Source organism: Athene noctua, chromosome 14, assembly GCF_965140245.1.
Source record: "Athene noctua chromosome 14, bAthNoc1.hap1.1, whole genome shotgun sequence".
NCBI classification, from domain to species: Eukaryota; Metazoa; Chordata; class Aves; order Strigiformes; family Strigidae; genus Athene; species Athene noctua.
In genome coordinates this window covers 15,021,806-15,039,921 of record NC_134050.1, presented here as the reverse complement: position 1 = coordinate 15,039,921, position 18,116 = coordinate 15,021,806, and the positions used below count along the sequence as shown (strand labels likewise).

The following is an 18,116-nucleotide window of genomic DNA, read 5'->3' as shown; positions in this document are numbered from 1 at the left end:
AACTATTAGTGGACCACTTAATTTCTTGATGCTCTGTGTTTACTGTTATCCCACTTGAAACATTAAAATAAAGAACCTGTGAGGATTTAGAAGCCTTTATAATTTTTGAACACAGAATGAGTACAGCTTTATTTGTTCCTGGCTCAGGTGTATGAAGATGCAATGCCTGCCAGCAAGTTGATTATGACAAGAAAGAACTCTTTCAGCTGGAGGCTTCAGACAAATACAGCAATTGTATCTATAATTATTTGCAAGGATTGCACCTTTTATATAGATATTCGGATCTTTCAAATAGATATTTTACGTCCCATTTTTATAAAGCACTCAGAACGATTTGCTAACTAGTAAATGTTAGCTGTCAATTTGGAAATGCATCTCTCAGACAAGGAACTGCATTGCATTGCAGCTGCGCTGCAGTTACATCCAATGTAATCATCTACCCCTCTCTGTTCTCAGGAGAGGGGAATACCTGCTTTGGTAAGGTTCGTGCCAGCCTTTGAGAGAGACAGCTAGAGAATTGGATGAGGGTTTGAAAGGCAGCTTTCAGGAGACTTTGGTTTTAAGTAATTAAAGTTCAGGACCAGCAAACAGCAGCTGTCCAGAAATTATTAGTCTTTGATCTGATTCCAGTGCCTGGATAGACATAGTGAATGCATAATTGTAAAGAACCTGCTATTTTTAACACCTAAAAAATAAAAAAAATATATATTAACCTGATAAATGTATAATATTTCCCAACTAAATGCAGTCATGTTGAGGAATTTCCTTCCTTGCAAATACAGTGTTAAACATTTCTTGTCATGCAGAACTTTCCATTCCTTCCTGATTTGCTTAAGGAAGAAACATTACTTGTCTTTGTTAGCTTCTGTGCATTCCCATGAATGGGCATAGTGTTTCCAATAATTATATTTGTTTTCTTTTGAACATTTATCTTCTCTTTTTACAGTATCTTCTGTGCAGTGGCTTCCCATTGCAGACCCTGAATGTTTTTCATTGCAAATAATCATGTAATATATCATCAGGCCATTTTTTCAGTCTTCAATGTCTGCTTTCCTTTTTATATTCTTTATATCTCATCATTCAAGAAAGGGAGATTCTCAAGAACAGCTGCTTTTTCTCATTTTTACTCTTGGTCTCTGAGAAAACAATTGTCCGCAGTCCATTGTGGATTAATTTGTGTCATTCAGGACATTGTTCCTTTCCTGTTACAGAATTTGGTATGTCATCTTAGTGCCTATTTTTATATCCTGGAAATTATTTTTAAGGGTCTGAAACCTTGTGTGGTAGAGATGCCACCTGCTTAAAGCCTGTCATCTTAGCTGGAGGTTTCTCCATGTACTGAGAAATTGCAACCTACCTGTATGTAGACAGTGCCTCAAGTTCAGCTTTGAATATGACTTTCCCTGTGCAATGTAACACACATGCAACTTTATTCTTTTTTTCTAGCCAGCTGAAGTATTGCATGAAGCCTGCACTTCCCAGCTACTCAGAGTACTGCTTTCATCCAAACTGTTTTTAGTTCCTCTCAGACAAATTAATCCTTTTCTAGAAGAAAGGTGTGGTTTTATTTTTCCTCTCCCCAGATCTCATGGGGTCTTTGTTTTGAGACTGGTTTTGCTCCTAAAGCTGCTAGCCCTGAGTAACTTCATTGACTACCATTAATTCCTCCTGATCTCAATACTTTACCCTTTCATGTCCAATTAGAAAACACAAAATCCAATAGTTTGCAGATGCCTTCACGAGGACTCCACTAGTTTGGAGTATAGGAATGGTGAAGCCCCTTTCCCTGTTTTTCCAGAGAAAACACCAAAATTATCTGTCCTAGCTTCATGTCTGTCTCAGATGTCCTTTTGAAACATTACCTGCTCTAAGCTTTCTCAGTTCTCATTCCTATCCAGAGAAAATACGTCTCTACAAACCAACCGTTTTTTCATGTGGAAAGAATTGGCAGTACAGTACAGAACATAGAGTAATGATGCAATGAGCTAGACAAATAAAAGAGGTTACTTGACCACTGAATGCTGAACTTGTGAGTTGCCTCTGTTGATACTGCCTGCCTGCTTTAACCTTCATTGTGAAATTCGAGGTAACATCAACATTCTGTGGTGTGAGAGAGCAGAGCTTTTACAAATTTGTAATCCTCCATGCAGCGCAGGGCAGTTAATTCTGTTTTCTGGCAAGAGGAATTACGTGTCCTCTCAAGAGCATCCATATTTCAAGACAGCCCAACAGTGCCAAATCCTGCAAGCAGAAGGAGATGGAGGCAACTACTGAGCAGGAGTTACCGGTAGCAATTCTTTTCCCCCTGCTTCTGCTATTCTTGGATGATGAACAAAAATGTTCCTTCCCATCCTGCCCTTTCTTTCATGTGGAATTCCTGCAGTTGCCACACATCAGGTCTCCCTCTCGTGCTGAGAGTGGAGCCTACTGAGTGGAGTGATGAACATGCTTTGAGTTTCTTCGTTTGTGTTTTTTTGTTGTTTTGATTTATTTTTTGTATTGTTGCTCTGTTAACAAGTCTAGCAGAATGGGTTTCTGTTTTGAGATCCTGAATCAATGGACAAATGATTGCAAGTACATAACGCCCCGATGTTTAACTGGGGAATCAGAAATTAAGGCAGGAGAGGGATCCAACTACACTTTGTGAAAGCTTTTGCCAATTCTGTCTTAACTCTCTATCTACTGAAAGATTTAATTTCGATAGTTTAAGTGTATTATGGATGCAGTAGTAAGCCAGGATGTAATGCCTCTTTTTATATTCCGGTTTGTCAGTGAGTTTTGTTGCAAAAAGCCTTGTGGTGCTTAAAACAGTAGAACCAGTAGCATTAGGTCAGATGAAAGTAAAACATACAGACATGGGGACTTTGAGCAGTTTCTTACCTTTTTTTTTGCTTCATTCACATGAACAAAAATTATCTGAGATACTCATTCAGTGATTGGTGAGATTTCTTGCACTTTAAGGTAATTTTTTATGAGCCTACATTTGTTGTTCGTAAGCTGCTCCACCTAGTGGTGAGCAGGCTTTCAGGAAAAAAAATATTTTAATTCACAGATTTGCTCTTTAAACATGACAAAAATTCCTTCCTTCATGTTCTTAAAGTTCTTTTTGGTCTAAGTACACAATGATGCTGTCCCTTAAGTTTATTTCTAGTAGGTCATCCTAGGTTAGACACTAAATTAACTTAAAAGCCTTTATTTATACTATTTGCATCTTTGCATTAATATGGTGCAATGTTTTTTGTGCAAGGTAGATTTCATTAATATTACTTTGTTACTATTTCTGTAAATTCGATTTTAAATGATTCTGGTATCTTGTAGTTCCTATGCTAATGTCATTAGAGATTTTTTTTTTTAAAAAGTCATTCCTACTTATCAATGTATGCAAAAATTTACCCTTTTTTCTCCCCTCCTTTACAGCCTCACTTCTGATCAGACTCTTACACGTCAGGGTCCCAATCTACCTTTTCCTGAAAACTATCACACTTTGCCAAAGAATACCAGGCAGCCTTCAGGGAGCTCACCACCACCACCAAACCGCAATTTGCCAAGTGACTACAAATATGCACAAGATCGTGTTAGCCACTTGAAGATGTCCCAGGAGGAAAGGAAAGCAAATAAGGATGGAACTGTTTGGCAGCTGTATGAGTGGCAGCAGAGACAGCAATTTAAACATGGCAGCCCTACTGCCCCACTTTATGTAGGTTCTTCAGACTTTATTGATCGTGGTAAGTCGAAAAGTTCATTAGACGTTCCACGGTCAATATCTGTTCCACCCTCTCCATCTGATATTCCTCCACCTGGACCTCCAAAAAGCTTTCCCCCAAGGAGACCACATACTCCTGCAGAAAGGCTTACAGTTAAACCATCTGACGAGAGACAAACTGTAGATGTTCCTTTGGCTGGATCACCCAGGAAGATACGAAATCATGCTGTAAAGGTTTGTATACAGTATAACTGATTTCAGACTGTTCTGCATGTGGTGTCATACATCGATCATTTAATTTAGCCATTTCTCATTGCATCCTTCCTATGTATGAAAGATCGTACAAGTTGTAAAAGTTGATACAGTGAATCATTTTCTCCTAAAATTCTTTCTGATCATTTCAGATTTATTAATTTTTGTTGGTTAGGAAAGGAAAATTGGTGGCACATCATGTTGGTTTGAAATATTTTTATTTAAAAACTGGAAGGCATATGTTTATATGTATACAGTACACAAAAAGTAATATTTTAATGTATAGAGTAGGTAGGCAAGAATATAAAACTCAGCAGGATGAACTCCTCCTTGATTATTTACCTGTGCTTGAGAATTCAGTGTTTGCTGTGTCTGCTTTCTCTACATGTTTTGCTATTGTAGTCTTACAGCTGATTCAGTTACTATGTTTTTAGCCATAACTAAAAATTTTTCATGCTAGTTTAAAAAATTAAATAAAATAATTAAAATAATTAAAAATTTTTCATGATAGTTTAAGCCTTTTGCAGATTCATTATCACTGGACTAACCAAAATCAAATAGTATTGGTCTGAAACTTCAACCTTCTGCAGAATTTCAGTGTGGGTTTTTTTTGTAAGCACTGTTGTACCCTCTTATCCAGAGGTGACACAGGTTTCCCTGTTGAGTAACTCCACATGGCTCTCCTTGCCTAAGCAAATTAAGGAGATTCAGGATTGAATCAATGTAGAATTTACTTGTCTTAGTAGCTCTTACACTGGAAGCGAAAGCCTCTGTATTCACCTAATTCTTTGGCCTCAACCATGGGCCCTGGTGGGGAGAGTATTTGCAAAGAATAGATTTATAAATTCAGATACCCAGCATGAGTTCAGGACCGTGACTTTAGGTTGCATGCCAATTTCATGCAGTTTAGATTTATTTTTTTTTTTCCTGGTGTATATGCGGTGTAGTTGTCAGGTGTCTTTCAGTATTTATAGATTTATAATATTCTGTCAGAGGATGAAATAATCTGGTGATGTGCAGCACTGGAAATTAATATTTTTTTTAAACTCCTGATTATATTATACCAGACATTGGTTTCTCTATATGTAAGTTGAAGGAGCATTACATCCCTTACAAAGGAATGTACAGCAGCCTTTTCCCTTCCTGTGCAATGTAGGTGCATAAATTTTACTCATGAAATAAAACTCTTTTTATGTCATACTGATTTTACCAATATAGGGAAACACAGTTTTCCTCCTCTGTAAAACTTTTCTGTGAAACTTCTGTAAAAGTTTCTGGAGAGAAATGCTCATGGTTTTATGTGTCAGCACACAGCACCATTTCACATTTAAATGTATATGTCTACAGAAATCTGTGATAATCCCCCATCCCTGGAATGCTTTATTAAATTCCATCCAGTTACACTTAAAAAAAGAAAAAAGAAGCAGCTGAACAAGACAGCACTTAGTGAAATTCAGACAGGAATAAAAATAAAATAAATTTAGGTTGCCTTGAAGAAAGAAGAAAGCCATAAAAGTTTGGCATTAAGAGAAAGGTGAAAGAATGGATGTGCAGTAGGTTTTCATATTATAAGCAGAAAGGGGCAGATCAAATATGATTATTTAAAAACCCCTGGTATTAATGGAATCCATTGCCACAAGGTGTCACTCACGTCAGTGTTAGTGTTCCCTGGCTGAAAGAGGCCATTCACAGTTGTTACTGTCTGGAGTACAAGCTGCTCTCGGAGCGTGTAAGCCAACCAGCCTTTCTCTGGGAAACATTAGGTGGGGGGAACTTGATGAATATTTTTTTTAGATGCTGGAAGCCACTTTGCCTCTTCTGCCGAAGCATCTTGTGCTGCCAGAATCCGCTGATCTGCCCAGCATCACAAGTGCTAAACTTGCATTTGTTCATTCCTGAGTTTTACTTAATCATGAAAGGATCTGGCTGGCCCGTGAACGTTACCCTGATCTAAGCATGCCGTGAATCCAAATAGAAAATTTGTGGCAGAGGTGGATATCTTGCCTCAAGCACAACATACCTCTCACTTGAGACAATCCTTACAATTCTGGCTGTGGCTTCTTACAGAGCTCAACTCACATTGATCGACGCTCTATGCCTGCTATGGGCTACATGACGCATACTGTGAGCGCACCCAGTTTGCATGGCAAGTCGGTAAGTTGAGAGAGCAGTTACTTTTCTTTTGTGTCATCATAGTATTGTGGTTACGTTTTAAAATCCTGCTGATTCCACGGTAGTTGTATTTTTATTAGTTAAAACATAAATAACTTGAATGAGAACTTGATCTTAACCAGCTCCTAGTAAAACCTGTAGGAATTTTGCTGTTATCTGCAACATGAACACGGGTGAGCTGTCTGTTATTAGAGGATTCAGCTTTTATTATGTTTATTTGACCAAATGCAGAGTTAATGAAATAATTGCTTAATCATGTCAAGTAACTGCTTTCTGGGCACTGAGGTGAAAAATGTAATTACAGTTACTCTCCCTGAAGACTGCTAATTTCCTCTTTACAATGTGTCTAAATACCTGCAGCCTGAAGAGCTAACATTGCTTCTCATTCGATTAAGGAGACATCAGGCTAAGTTGGCTAGTATACGAAATTACACAATCGCACAATTACTGCAGCACTTGCCAACTAATTCCACCTATCAGGTCAGCTGCTGCGTGGCTCATCTGTGCCGTATGACATTTTGTGACTCTGCAAATGCTTCGTTAGTGGCATGCTTGAGTCTGTGCTTTCTTGCCCATTCTTTGGTATTCTACAATTCCCAGGTTGTTTGCCTTTTTTCTTTGCTACTGTATTTGCTATAAAAGATGAGCATTTTAAGTTACAGGGCACCGTGCATATGTTTCAAAGTTTTATGTATACTTCCTTTTTATACTATTTCTGAAAATGCTCCATCTTCAGAAATGTGGGTTAAAATATTAGATAAGTTCATTCTAAAGCAAAACCATTTTTGTGCTGCTTTCATGATCGGATTGGCTCCCTGTGCCACATGCTGCGTCACCTGCAAATTGAAATGCATCAGCCAGTTTGTACATTCATCTGAGCTTGTAACTGTGTCAGTTCTGCAGGTGAATGGTGGTTCATAAAAGCTCAGGGGCACCTTGGATCATCAACAGTGCTCTTGATTGCACTGTTGTATGAAACTTGTAAATGTGAGATCAAACCGAAATGTGGTTGCAGAGCTCTTTGGTTCATATTAGAGCCTCAAAAATGAAGCCACCTGGCGATAAAATGTGGTGACTCTTCTTGGAATTGGTGAAGGCTTTATATTGGCCCAAAACTAAAGGAATTTTTTGTAACTTGGAAAAGTTTAATTTCCTAACTTACCTCACCTACAGAACAATTGCACTAAGATGGGTGATAGTAAAAGGGATTTCTCCAAAAATGGGCAGACTTTCTAGTTGAGTCCTCAGTCAGACTTACAAGCTGATCGGACAAGAATTGTAAGTGAACACCTCTAAAGAAATGCAAGTGTGATCTATTGATTTTATGGCATAAAGGTGGCTTTTTTTAACTACACATTCTCATTGGCTCAAAACTTGAGAAAAGATATAGTTGTGTTTTTCTTTTGTTCTGAAATTTAATGTACCCAGGATATAAAATCCTGCTCAAATAGTATTAAAAATTCTAGGAATTTGGGGGCATTTTGTCTGACTACAAAGCACATTTGCAACAGTTAAACTTTATTCTGTATTGCAAATACCTCTTCTGAAAAAAAGGAGAAGTAACTTTGTTATGACTGCTGTGCATGCTTTTCATGAAGTGACTGTAATGAAGATGTTGCTAAGTGAATGTAACTATAAAATTAAGCTGATAGCAATTACAGGTGAGCCAATGAAAAGTAAGGATCGGATTGAGTGCTGTTACTTAAAAGACAAAATGGATTCTCTAATCATATAAGTGAGATCTTTTTCAGTATTTTATTCCCAAAACTTATTTCATACTTTCCCTGAATAAAGAAATTAATATCTTAAAATGTGTATGAAATGGGACCAAAAGTATTCTAATGATTTGTTATATGAGTTATATCTGTTATCTAGTTACATCTAACATTCAGTTAGGTACAAGTCTTTTCTTCTCCCAAAAAGACATATTTGCTAGAGGACAACACTATAACTTTTTCAATGAAGGGATAGTCAGTAGAAATTGGTCTTGCAAAAATAACTTCTGAAAATCTATTGTTCCAGTTACATGTCTCATGGAAAACTCAAATCTCTGTGATTGGAGGGTGGGCACAAGGTACTAATATTCTTGGGAAATATTTTGCCCATTTTTCATCTGTAAATAGCAATATGCTGGTGGAGCAAGTGTGCTTTTTTATGTACTTCCTACTCTGTTTTTCGTTTCCTGTTTCATCCATTTTCTTATATAACCAATCCAAGTATTCTGAAATTGTTTCAAACATTCAAATACATTGCATTGCTTTTTTCCCTATGTACTTACCTGAAGGCGGATGACACTTATATCCAGTTGAAAAAGGATTTGGAGTATTTGGATCTAAAGGTAAGATATTTTAGGAGTCTACTTCCATTGTTGTTTTTTTTTTTTAACCCAGTGGTCTTTCATATATCATCTTTGTACTTACAGGTTTTCAAATCACCTTCTGTTCAGAGATGGAAACTATGTCTTTTGCCATGACTGTTGTGCTTAGAATATTGAGTGTCTTTATAGTAGTGACTATACAATTAAAATGCAAACTCAGAAAATGTTAATTGCTTCAGCTTCTAGGAAGAACTTGTGTTAATGGTACTCCAGATGAATGATATTATGTGGGTTTAGTGAAATCAGAGAAAAAAACTCATTCAAAATGTTTGCCTGCTGTAGTATTAGAACCAATATTAAGTCAGCTCCTCAAAGTTAAAACAGGGTGTTCTTTTAATCCAGCTTTTTACCTTTAAATCTTCTTGAGCTTTCATTGTTTTTATCATATGCTGTATTTATAGTGTCTTGCTTTCTTGTGAAAATGTGGTGATTAATTAGCACCTATCATTTTTGTCATATTATTGGAGCTAAGAGATTTCCAGCGCACTCATTCATCCATTCATCCATAGATATAATCTGCCTACGTGATATTTTTCTTAAAAAAAAAAAAAAAAAAAAGAAGATACTGAGCATCTGTCTACACTAGGTTACTTCTGTATCTGGTGTACCTGATAGGTGGCAATTTGATAGCAAATCTTATTAAGAGCAGGTTTTGAAGAAAAAAAAAAACACAACGAAAAAATATGATCGTTCTGCTTAGCAAAGTGGTCTACCACTTTCTGTGGTGTATAGGATATCTCACCATATATAAAACAAATGGTATGGAGTGAAATTTGACGCCTTGTTATCCTTATTGTTTGCATGTACATAGTTCTCACTGATGCCGTGGGGTGTTGCCTTTATGCAACTAATGAGCTGAGTGAACCTATTAGTATGCATATTTCAATTTTATCTTATGTTTTAATGGCTGAATATATAACCAAATATATCAATGGAAAATACTAGTCATCCATATTACACTTATGTATAGTGTCATATGTATATAGAATATTTATCACATAATATATGTGGTATATATAGTTTCAATAATCAAATATGTAAATTGTTGCAATTTTTAATACACAAATATAAAATTAGTTGGGCAAATGTCACTTTAGGCCTTTTGCTTGGTTTGTTCGTGACTTTGCCAAATGTAACTGCATCCCAAGCCTTCAGCTGAATTTTATGACAAATTTCAATTTTAAAAGTCCTACAATTTGAGAAATTATTAATAAACAGAGTGTTTTGTCCATTATAAAACAACCATTTTCACAGTTAAAAGTAGGCACAGTATAAGCCCCTGAAAATGTTTCATGCTTAGCAAAATTATTAAGATGTGTTTTTAACTTTGTGGTGGATTCCATCTGGATTGATTTGTTGCAATCTGGGACATGAAGAGCTGTTTGGTCTTCCAGGAGCTCCCCTTGTGCCTTCCTGCAGCCTGTGTAGCATCTGATGAAAGCAACCAGAAAGAGAAATGTTTGGGGGCACCTGATCTTTCTGTGAAAAAAAACTTAGCGTTAGTTCCCTTTTTGTGAAAATCTTGACAGTAAAACTGTCAAGTGTGTTTCCATAAGAATGATGTAATTTCTCAAAATGGGCATTTCTTAATAACCTTCCTTTGGTAGTGGTCTGGAAATGTGAAAATTCAGATCAGGTTGTTGAGAGATTAAAGAGACCACGGTGAAACTCGAGAAGGTGTCTTTGTACTGGTTACATTTCTGCTTTGCCACTAAACTTAGAGATGCTTTGTTTTGGAGTGTGAGGAAAAAAGAATAGAGCGCTGGATGAACTACGTAAATTACATATTGAATTGCTAATGGTGCAATATGGCAAATTCACAGTTAATATACTTTGTACCTTTCATTTAAGACACTGATGACTTAGCTAGAATGTCTGTTAATCCAGGTCTCTCTCTTTACTTCATTGGACTTTGAGATAGACCCACTCTAATTAAACAGTTTCACATAGGACCAAAGATTTTAGAACTGGAGTTAAACTTTTTTCTTTTCACTAAATCCATTATTTCTGAAGATCTTTCTTCTTAGAGGTTTCAAAATACAATTTTTCAACATGGAATAATGATCAAGCAATTAATAAAAATGGCATCATGTATGCCATAGTACTAGAACTGATTACAGTAACTGGTTACACACCGTTTAGTAATTCATCATTACTGACATATTTTGTCCCTCTCTTGCTTTTATCCTTTTATATGAGCCTATTTTTTATTATTTAAGAGTTTAAAAATATTATATAAGAAACAATTTTTATGTTAATACCAAGATTATATTGTTCAACATTACAGTGTATTGTCATAGCATAAGTATAAATTAAATAGAAATGCTTTAGAGATATTAATCCATTTCAGTAGTTTTCCATGCGAGCTAGTTCTGACTTTTAAAAAAAGTCTAAAGACTGTTTACTCACACTGTGAGGAAAAATTACTGATAATTTTGAACTTGCCAAATACCACATGTTGTGGAGGTTTCCGTTAACAATATTACCCTTAGATTATGATTTTTTTTTCCCCCTAAATTGTTCAAATATATTCTTTTTTCACTCATGAAATAGAGGTATCTGGAGCATGAAAGAAATAGTGTACGTGTATGCTATAGCATAACCATGCCTCTTCTGGAAACAGGTTTCCACAGTTGTGTTTGCACAGTTAATTTTTTAATCTCTAAAGTGGGTAGACCCTGTATTAGAAAAGCAGACAGGAAGAGCAAAGGAAAGAAAAACTCAATTTTCCCCACAAGCTTCTAAGATGACTTTGCGGATAAAGGGAAACAGAAGTGATGAAGCCATCTTCCCTTTTTGTGACTGTGAAATCAAGTTGTTGAAAGCTACAGGAGGAAAGGACGGGCATTATATATGGCCAGAATACTTTGCTGACATTGCCAAGCAGGTTGTACAAAATATGGAGGAGGAAGTATAGGAAAGTTTGTGTCACTAGGTACAAATTGTGCAATCAGCTGAAGCAGGTCTGGGGCCCTCTGAGCAGTTCAGCAGTGGTCCTGAATTGTCCTTCTGCAGTCATACTGTAATATCTGAAGCTGTTTAGTTTCTGTTGCAGGTGAAAGAGGTTGCTAGTGTAAGCTTGTGCCACGCAGATAACGAAGGAAATAGTGAATGGCAGGTATTTGTTGTGGGAGGAAGGGTAAGCGTGATTGAAATAACTTTTTTCACTGAGGTTTTAACTAGGTTGCTCAAATTATCAGTATAGAGTTGTTGGTGCAAGCGTTACTACGTATTACGTGGCAGAAAATATCTTCTTACTGGAATTCCCAACACTCTTCAAACTGCAGTTGGACAAGTCTGAGCAAAACCTGTTTTGTGTTGTGTATTTGTACGTATGTTTTGCAAGAGTAAAAAAGTCTTATGGTTGTATGAACAATCTACCCACAACATAACAAGATAGGTAGATATCCAGTTGTAGCTTCTGTAATGGCAGATTATATAGACTATAAACCTCAAGGATCAGTGTGACGTAAGAGCATGGATTACTGCTGCTCATGGAGTTTTGCGTTGTAAGGCTTGGGGGTTTTAATTTTTACATCTGTAACAAGCTATTACTAAACTTTTGTTTGAAACAGATAGAAAATAATGGACCTCTGATCAACATGATATACAAAGTGCTAAAGAACTCAGCACAAGGGTTACTATCCAGTATACATGTAAGACTGCTTGCATCTGATATGCACCCATCCCATTGCTTTTAATAGCAGTCAATGTTTACATATTCTGGCTTTTACAGGTGTCTTATGGTAAACAGTAAAGCTTTATGCAAGACTTTTTTTTTTTTTCTTTCCTTTTTTTTCTTTCCTTCTTCCACCCCCACCCCCCCCACCCCCATTTTGGAGTCTGTATGTGAAATTATGGCTGAACTCAGTGTTTGGTTTCATTTTATCATGTTTTGAAAATGATTGTGTCAAGTAGTGATTCCTATGTGTAATTTTGGAAAGTGAACGCATGCTAAATATTCATTATGTTCTCATATTCACTGCTTGATAATTAACAAATTCTTTACAGTTCTGATTATGTAATTTAAAATATCCTCAAAATGTGTAGACTCTGGTTTTTATGTTAATTGCATTGCTTTGAAAAAGGTTTTTGCCTTCTCTTAGATTGCAGGTAATTAACTATGCAAAATTATTACTTTGACATGCTAGTATTTATGCTTATATTAATTATTTGTTGTTATTAAGTAATCCAATTAATACTTTTGAAAGAAAGGATTTTTCTTATATAAAACACACCTTCGTTGAAAATATCCAAAAATCGAAAGTTTTGAGAGTCAGTAAACACTTTTGATTTTGCTGGTGGTGAAGTAACATTTCATCACATGAAAACACATGATAAGTCTTTGAATGGAGTCTGCCATTGGAGAAGATGGTAAACCTAAATGATGACCATGTTCTACTGTCTTAAAACGACTTTGTTATTTGAAAATATTATGTATAGATGGCTAACTTCATGTAGCATGTTAGATGAGAAACTGAGGTTGTATCAAAAATTTATCTACACTTACAGTAAAATTTAATTGCTTTAAGAGAGCTGGCATGATCCTGTTTGTTAATTAAGTAAACTATGTAGCCTCAAGTCTGGAGATTGCCAGTCAGTAACAAAGCAAACTACCCCTTCTACCCCACCAAAAAAGCCAACAACTTCTGCTTTTACATTAAAACTGCTGCTCTTATATTATTAAATACAATATTTAGGTGAATTTTTATTCATTAACTCTCATCTTTATATGAATGGAAGCATACTGTATATGAGTACTATACTTATAAACACCAGGTGTTTCTTTGGTAAGAGAGTATTTGCTTTAATGAATCCTTTAAAAGTGTTCTAATTAAGTAATACTGTCATTAGATTTTAAAGCTTTTAAAAACTCTATGATTAATGAGATGTATTATATTACCATTTTCTTAATCTCATTTATTCACAAAAAGGGTCCCATGTAGACAGTGGAAATAATAAACTTTTCTGCAGAAATAGACATGCCTTCATTTTAAGATTGTTGTGAAGGTTGGAAGTATAAAATAGTATAGTTGCTGTACTGATTTAAAAACTGTGTTACGTGAGAAGATAATCTTCTCACCAGAAATTGAATATGAAACCAGTCTTTTATGGAATGAGAGATTTGGTATACTATAAACATGTCAAAATAATTAATTACTTTTAATTCCATTGTAGCACTTTTATAGCAGTCTATCTTTAATAAATTTCACCCTATACTATGGAAGACACTATCCTTTGTAGAATGAAATAGTTGCAAAAAAGTTGTATTTTCAGTCATTAATGCTGCTATTCTTGCAGCCAGACATTTAAAGGAACTTCCAAGTCTTTGGCTTCAAGAAAGCCATTAAAGCTGAACTGTTAAAACTGCTAGGTTCTGCAGGAACAGAACCTTTGTAACCATAGACAGGTGGGATTATACTCTTTAGTACAGAATTTTAAGCTACTGTAAAAGTTATTAAATAGCCTCATAAACCTACTAATCCTTTCTGATAACATTTTTATAAAACTGAAGTCATATTTAGAAAGACTTGTATCCAAAAATTTTACTCATCGTTGTTAATAAACGTGAATATTTAACAAAACTTTTCATTGTTGAAGCATAATTAGGTTTTAGTTTGCAACAAATTTCTCAGATGTTAAACTTGTTCCTCTTAGGTGACAGGACGTGACACGTTAAAAGAACGAAGTACAAAACCTGTCAAGATTGCAGAAAGTGATACTGATGTAAGTATCACATACCACTTCAGAACCTCTTACATTATTCCGTTTATGTTGTACTGTTATGTGTTCACGTTTTTATGCTCTTTAGGGCAAAATATTGCTAGTGGAGACTTTTCTGCTTGGTTTTTAAAATCTAATATTATTTATATGATTTAATTTTCAGGTCAAGCTAAGCATTTTCTGTGAGCAGGACAGAATTCTGCAGGATTTGGAGGACAAAATAAGAGCCCTTAAGGAAAATAAAGTTAGTAAATTAAAAAGAGTTTTATGAAATAAATAACTTTCATCTAGTCATAAAATATGGTATTGCAAACAAAACAAATCAAATTACAGGATGCTGCTCGCATTGTTATCATTTTCTTTGGACACGTGTATAAACTTACATAAGGAAAAGAATTTTTTTCATGTTAGGTTTGAGTACCCACTTTTAGAAAACATGTTTTTAAAAATGAATGTTTTAAAGCCATATACATTTAATTTTTTGGCATTTATTACAAATTGGGGTACATACACTTTCTCTGTAATTTTGCTTTATGTCTTAATATGTATATGGTGGGAGACTGAGTCATGTTTCATTTGCAGTTATGCTCACTTGCACAAAAAAATGTTTGTATAAGTAGCGGTGTGCTACCATATTGAACTCACTCTGTGACTTGCGTGATGTTTTGTTGTTTTGTCTGTTAAAGAAAAATGAGTGAGAGAAGGGAGAACTTTTCAAATTAGTAATAATTTCAGAAATGTACGCTGGTTTATATATAGTACTGTGAACTTAGTTCTGAGGGTTATGATTAAAGTCCTGAAATATTTTCTGTGACAAGTTCGTAGTTGGAACCCCCCTCCTTTCTGCTGTGCACATTCAAGTCAGAGTTCAAATAGTAACCAATAACAAAATGGTTGGCCTTTCCTAGTCTTTCCTTCCTGTATGTATCTTTATCTGCTCCACTGCCTATGAGCTATAGCTGTCAACAAATTGAGGTGGTGCAGAAAAAAATCTGTTTTAAAATGAAAGTACTGTCCAGGTGGATTCTTCAGAAGAGCTACTGTGCAAAAATGACCCAGCGTTACTTAGTCCTGATGGAATGAATTGGGCTTGCTTCATGTTTTAGACAATATTTTAATTCCTCACATGGCTAATTCAACTATATCAGTGAATAAGAACCTATCCTTAAATAAACAGCTAATGCTGTGCTGTGGTAGGGCTGTCACAGTTCTGCACTGCTTAAGGGAATTTTTCTGAAACTGTAAATTACAGGTTTTTACAGACTATAAATAGAAAAATTCCCTTCTCAGTGCTTTGTGTTTTCCACATTTGGTTACCTAATGGAAAGATTAAATGGAAAATATCAGATAATTTTGGTTATAATAGTTAATTAAGGCTCTTGCACTCTTTCATTTACATCTTAGTCTCCACAACAGGAGGCCAATCCTAACCTCTAGTGGCTTTGGAAAACAACTTCTATATTTCTGCAGGTAGATCTGTAAAATTCCATGTAAATGTTGTAAGCTTACTGCCATCTTCTTCTTTTTAGGATCAGCTGGAGTCTGTTTTAGAGGTTTTACACAGGCAGATGGAGCAATACAAAGACCAACCACAACATGTAGAAAAAATTTCTTACCAGCAGAGACTTTTGCAAGAGGATCTGATACATATTCGGGCTGAAATATCCAAAGTTTCAACAGTACGTGGTTTTGGTTGTTTCAAGAAAACCATAACTAAAACACCAGTTAAGAGTAAAACTGTATTGTTCATTGGATAGAGGAGTTAAGTCTTGTTCTGAACTGATTTGGTTAAGGTACAGGATACTAAACCAGAACAAAAAAATGTAAACCGATCTCTCCAGCTTTCCTTTTCAATGCTTCCTTCCCACCTCCTCCCAAACAAAAGCTAAACCCCCTTTTTTATACCTTTTTCCATTTATATATGGGGCTTAAATTGCAAATCTTTCAGCGAGTGCTTTGAAAATAGAAATGTGCTTCCATGGTATTTTTCCAGGGAAAAAGGAATTGAGAAAATTTGTTGATATTTTAGTCAAAATTTACAGTTGCTATTATGACTTAATAAAATTCAAATGCAATTTCATGTTACATTTTTATTAATAAAATATTACTAACAGTTGGCTATGAAACAGAGTATATTGAACCTGGGTGTTGTGGACTCACTATATTATTCCTACTTCTTAATGAATATGGGACTAGCTCTTCATAAGATTTTTTTCTAGAATTGCATGAACACTTTTCCTAAACTAAGATCTGATCATTAAAATACCAATGTTATTTAAATGTATATATGTAGTATCTTGTGCCTGTAGAAAATGTATGACTTCCACAGACAGCATTTAAACTTTAATCGGGGGTGTAAATAGCAAGTAATTGTAAGAATGGCTGTACTGGTCCAGTTCCAGGCTCCTCCTAGCCCAGGTTTCTGGCTTCAGAAGTGGGCATAAGCAGATGCTTAGGGAAGAGTAAGGACAGGAGATGTGGGTAGTATTTCCTGTCATAACCACTCCAGCTTCCAACTGTTTTCTGCTTGGAGAATTCTTGAGATTGTTGGGGGGGTTTTTTCTATCTAGTAATTCTCAGTAGATCTCATTTCCAAGAACCTATTCAGTCCACTCTTAAATTGTGTGAACCGTTTGCATCCAAAACATCATTTGGAAAGGTATTGCACAGATCTTTTTCCCACTGCATGGACAGCCACTTACTTTTATTTGTTTTGAGCATGACTTGTACATGTTTCATGTGATAGACCCTTACTCTTGTATGAGAAAGGATGGGGAACAGTCAGTCATTATCTACTCTCTCCATGCCACTCATGGTTTCAGAGACCTCCATTATTTCTTCCCCTCAACTCCCAAGTGATCTCTGTTCTCGACTTCAGAGAAAATGCCTATTCCACCATTCCTTACATAAAAATGCTCAAAAAACTTGATTTTTCTCAGTTCTGAGTCAGAAGGCAGACTGTGGTGCCATGGATGCTAGAAATAATCTAAGTCAAGTAAGGGTGATTGGATGGCCTTATTTTCCAGGTGTCTGCTTGTTTGTTCACTTCTAATACCATTACAGCACAGCCTGTAGGTCTTTTAAAGGATAACCTGCTTTGTGTTTTAAAACAAAAGTTCTGGTTCAGGTGACTGGATTTTAATTATAAACTTGTTTTAAGTAGAGAAGTAAAGTAAAAGGAAATGGAACTGGAATAGACTTGATTCCTTCATAGCATATTAGTCATAGTTCAGATTCTATCACATGCCAGTTTAATACTTAAATGGTTTTGTGTGAGGGAGCTGGCCAGAATTTTTTTAACTAGGAATTCCTGACTTGATCTTACAAGCTATTATAAAGCATTTTGAAGTTTATCATCAACTCTAAGCAAAAATGTAGACTGCAAAATGGATTTTTTTGCTTCTTTTCCTAATAGAACACCCCCATCTTAAAACCACTTTGGTGCTCAATTAGGGAATGGATAGAGTGATTTCAAAGTTTATTGTAATGTTGAATTAGCGTATTCCCTCTGATAACAGGAAATGGAAAATGCCTGGAATGAATATCTGAAGTTAGAAAAGGATGTGAGCCAGCTGAAAAAAGCCTTACAGGAACAGATGAATAGTTCATTGGTATCTCAGGTGAGTCCATTTCCAGACACTGGTTTACTTATGAGATGATTTTATCTGAACTTGGAACAATCATCTCATAAGAGAAATTCTCTGCAATTTTTGCACTGTATTCAACTGTCACATAGTTTGGTTTGCAAAGTTCAGGCCTTGTAACAGTATAGCTGTGCAGTAACTAGTTATATTGCAGCATGTGTAAAAGTTTCTCCTAAATTGTCTATGCAAATTTGTCATTATTTTATTATGTTTTTATTACATGCTGACATCTTGACATTGATAA

General features: G+C 35.6%; 1 protein-coding gene across 7 annotated transcripts in view; it reads left to right on the top strand.

Moving 5' to 3' along the window:
* Positions 1-18,116, top strand: part of PLEKHA7 (pleckstrin homology domain containing A7) — a 160,378-nt gene that overhangs the window by 121,230 nt on the left and 21,032 nt on the right. For all 7 annotated transcript variants that reach the window (XM_074918711.1, XM_074918710.1, XM_074918709.1 and 4 more), the window contains 7 exons: positions 3,418-3,937; positions 6,023-6,109; positions 8,412-8,465; positions 14,163-14,231; positions 14,392-14,472; positions 15,758-15,907; positions 17,747-17,848. In XM_074918711.1, the coding sequence (XP_074774812.1) occupies positions 3,418-3,937; positions 6,023-6,109; positions 8,412-8,465; positions 14,163-14,231; positions 14,392-14,472; positions 15,758-15,907; positions 17,747-17,848 (1,063 nt within the window). The remainder of the gene's footprint in view (positions 1-3,417; positions 3,938-6,022; positions 6,110-8,411; positions 8,466-14,162; positions 14,232-14,391; positions 14,473-15,757; positions 15,908-17,746; positions 17,849-18,116) is intronic.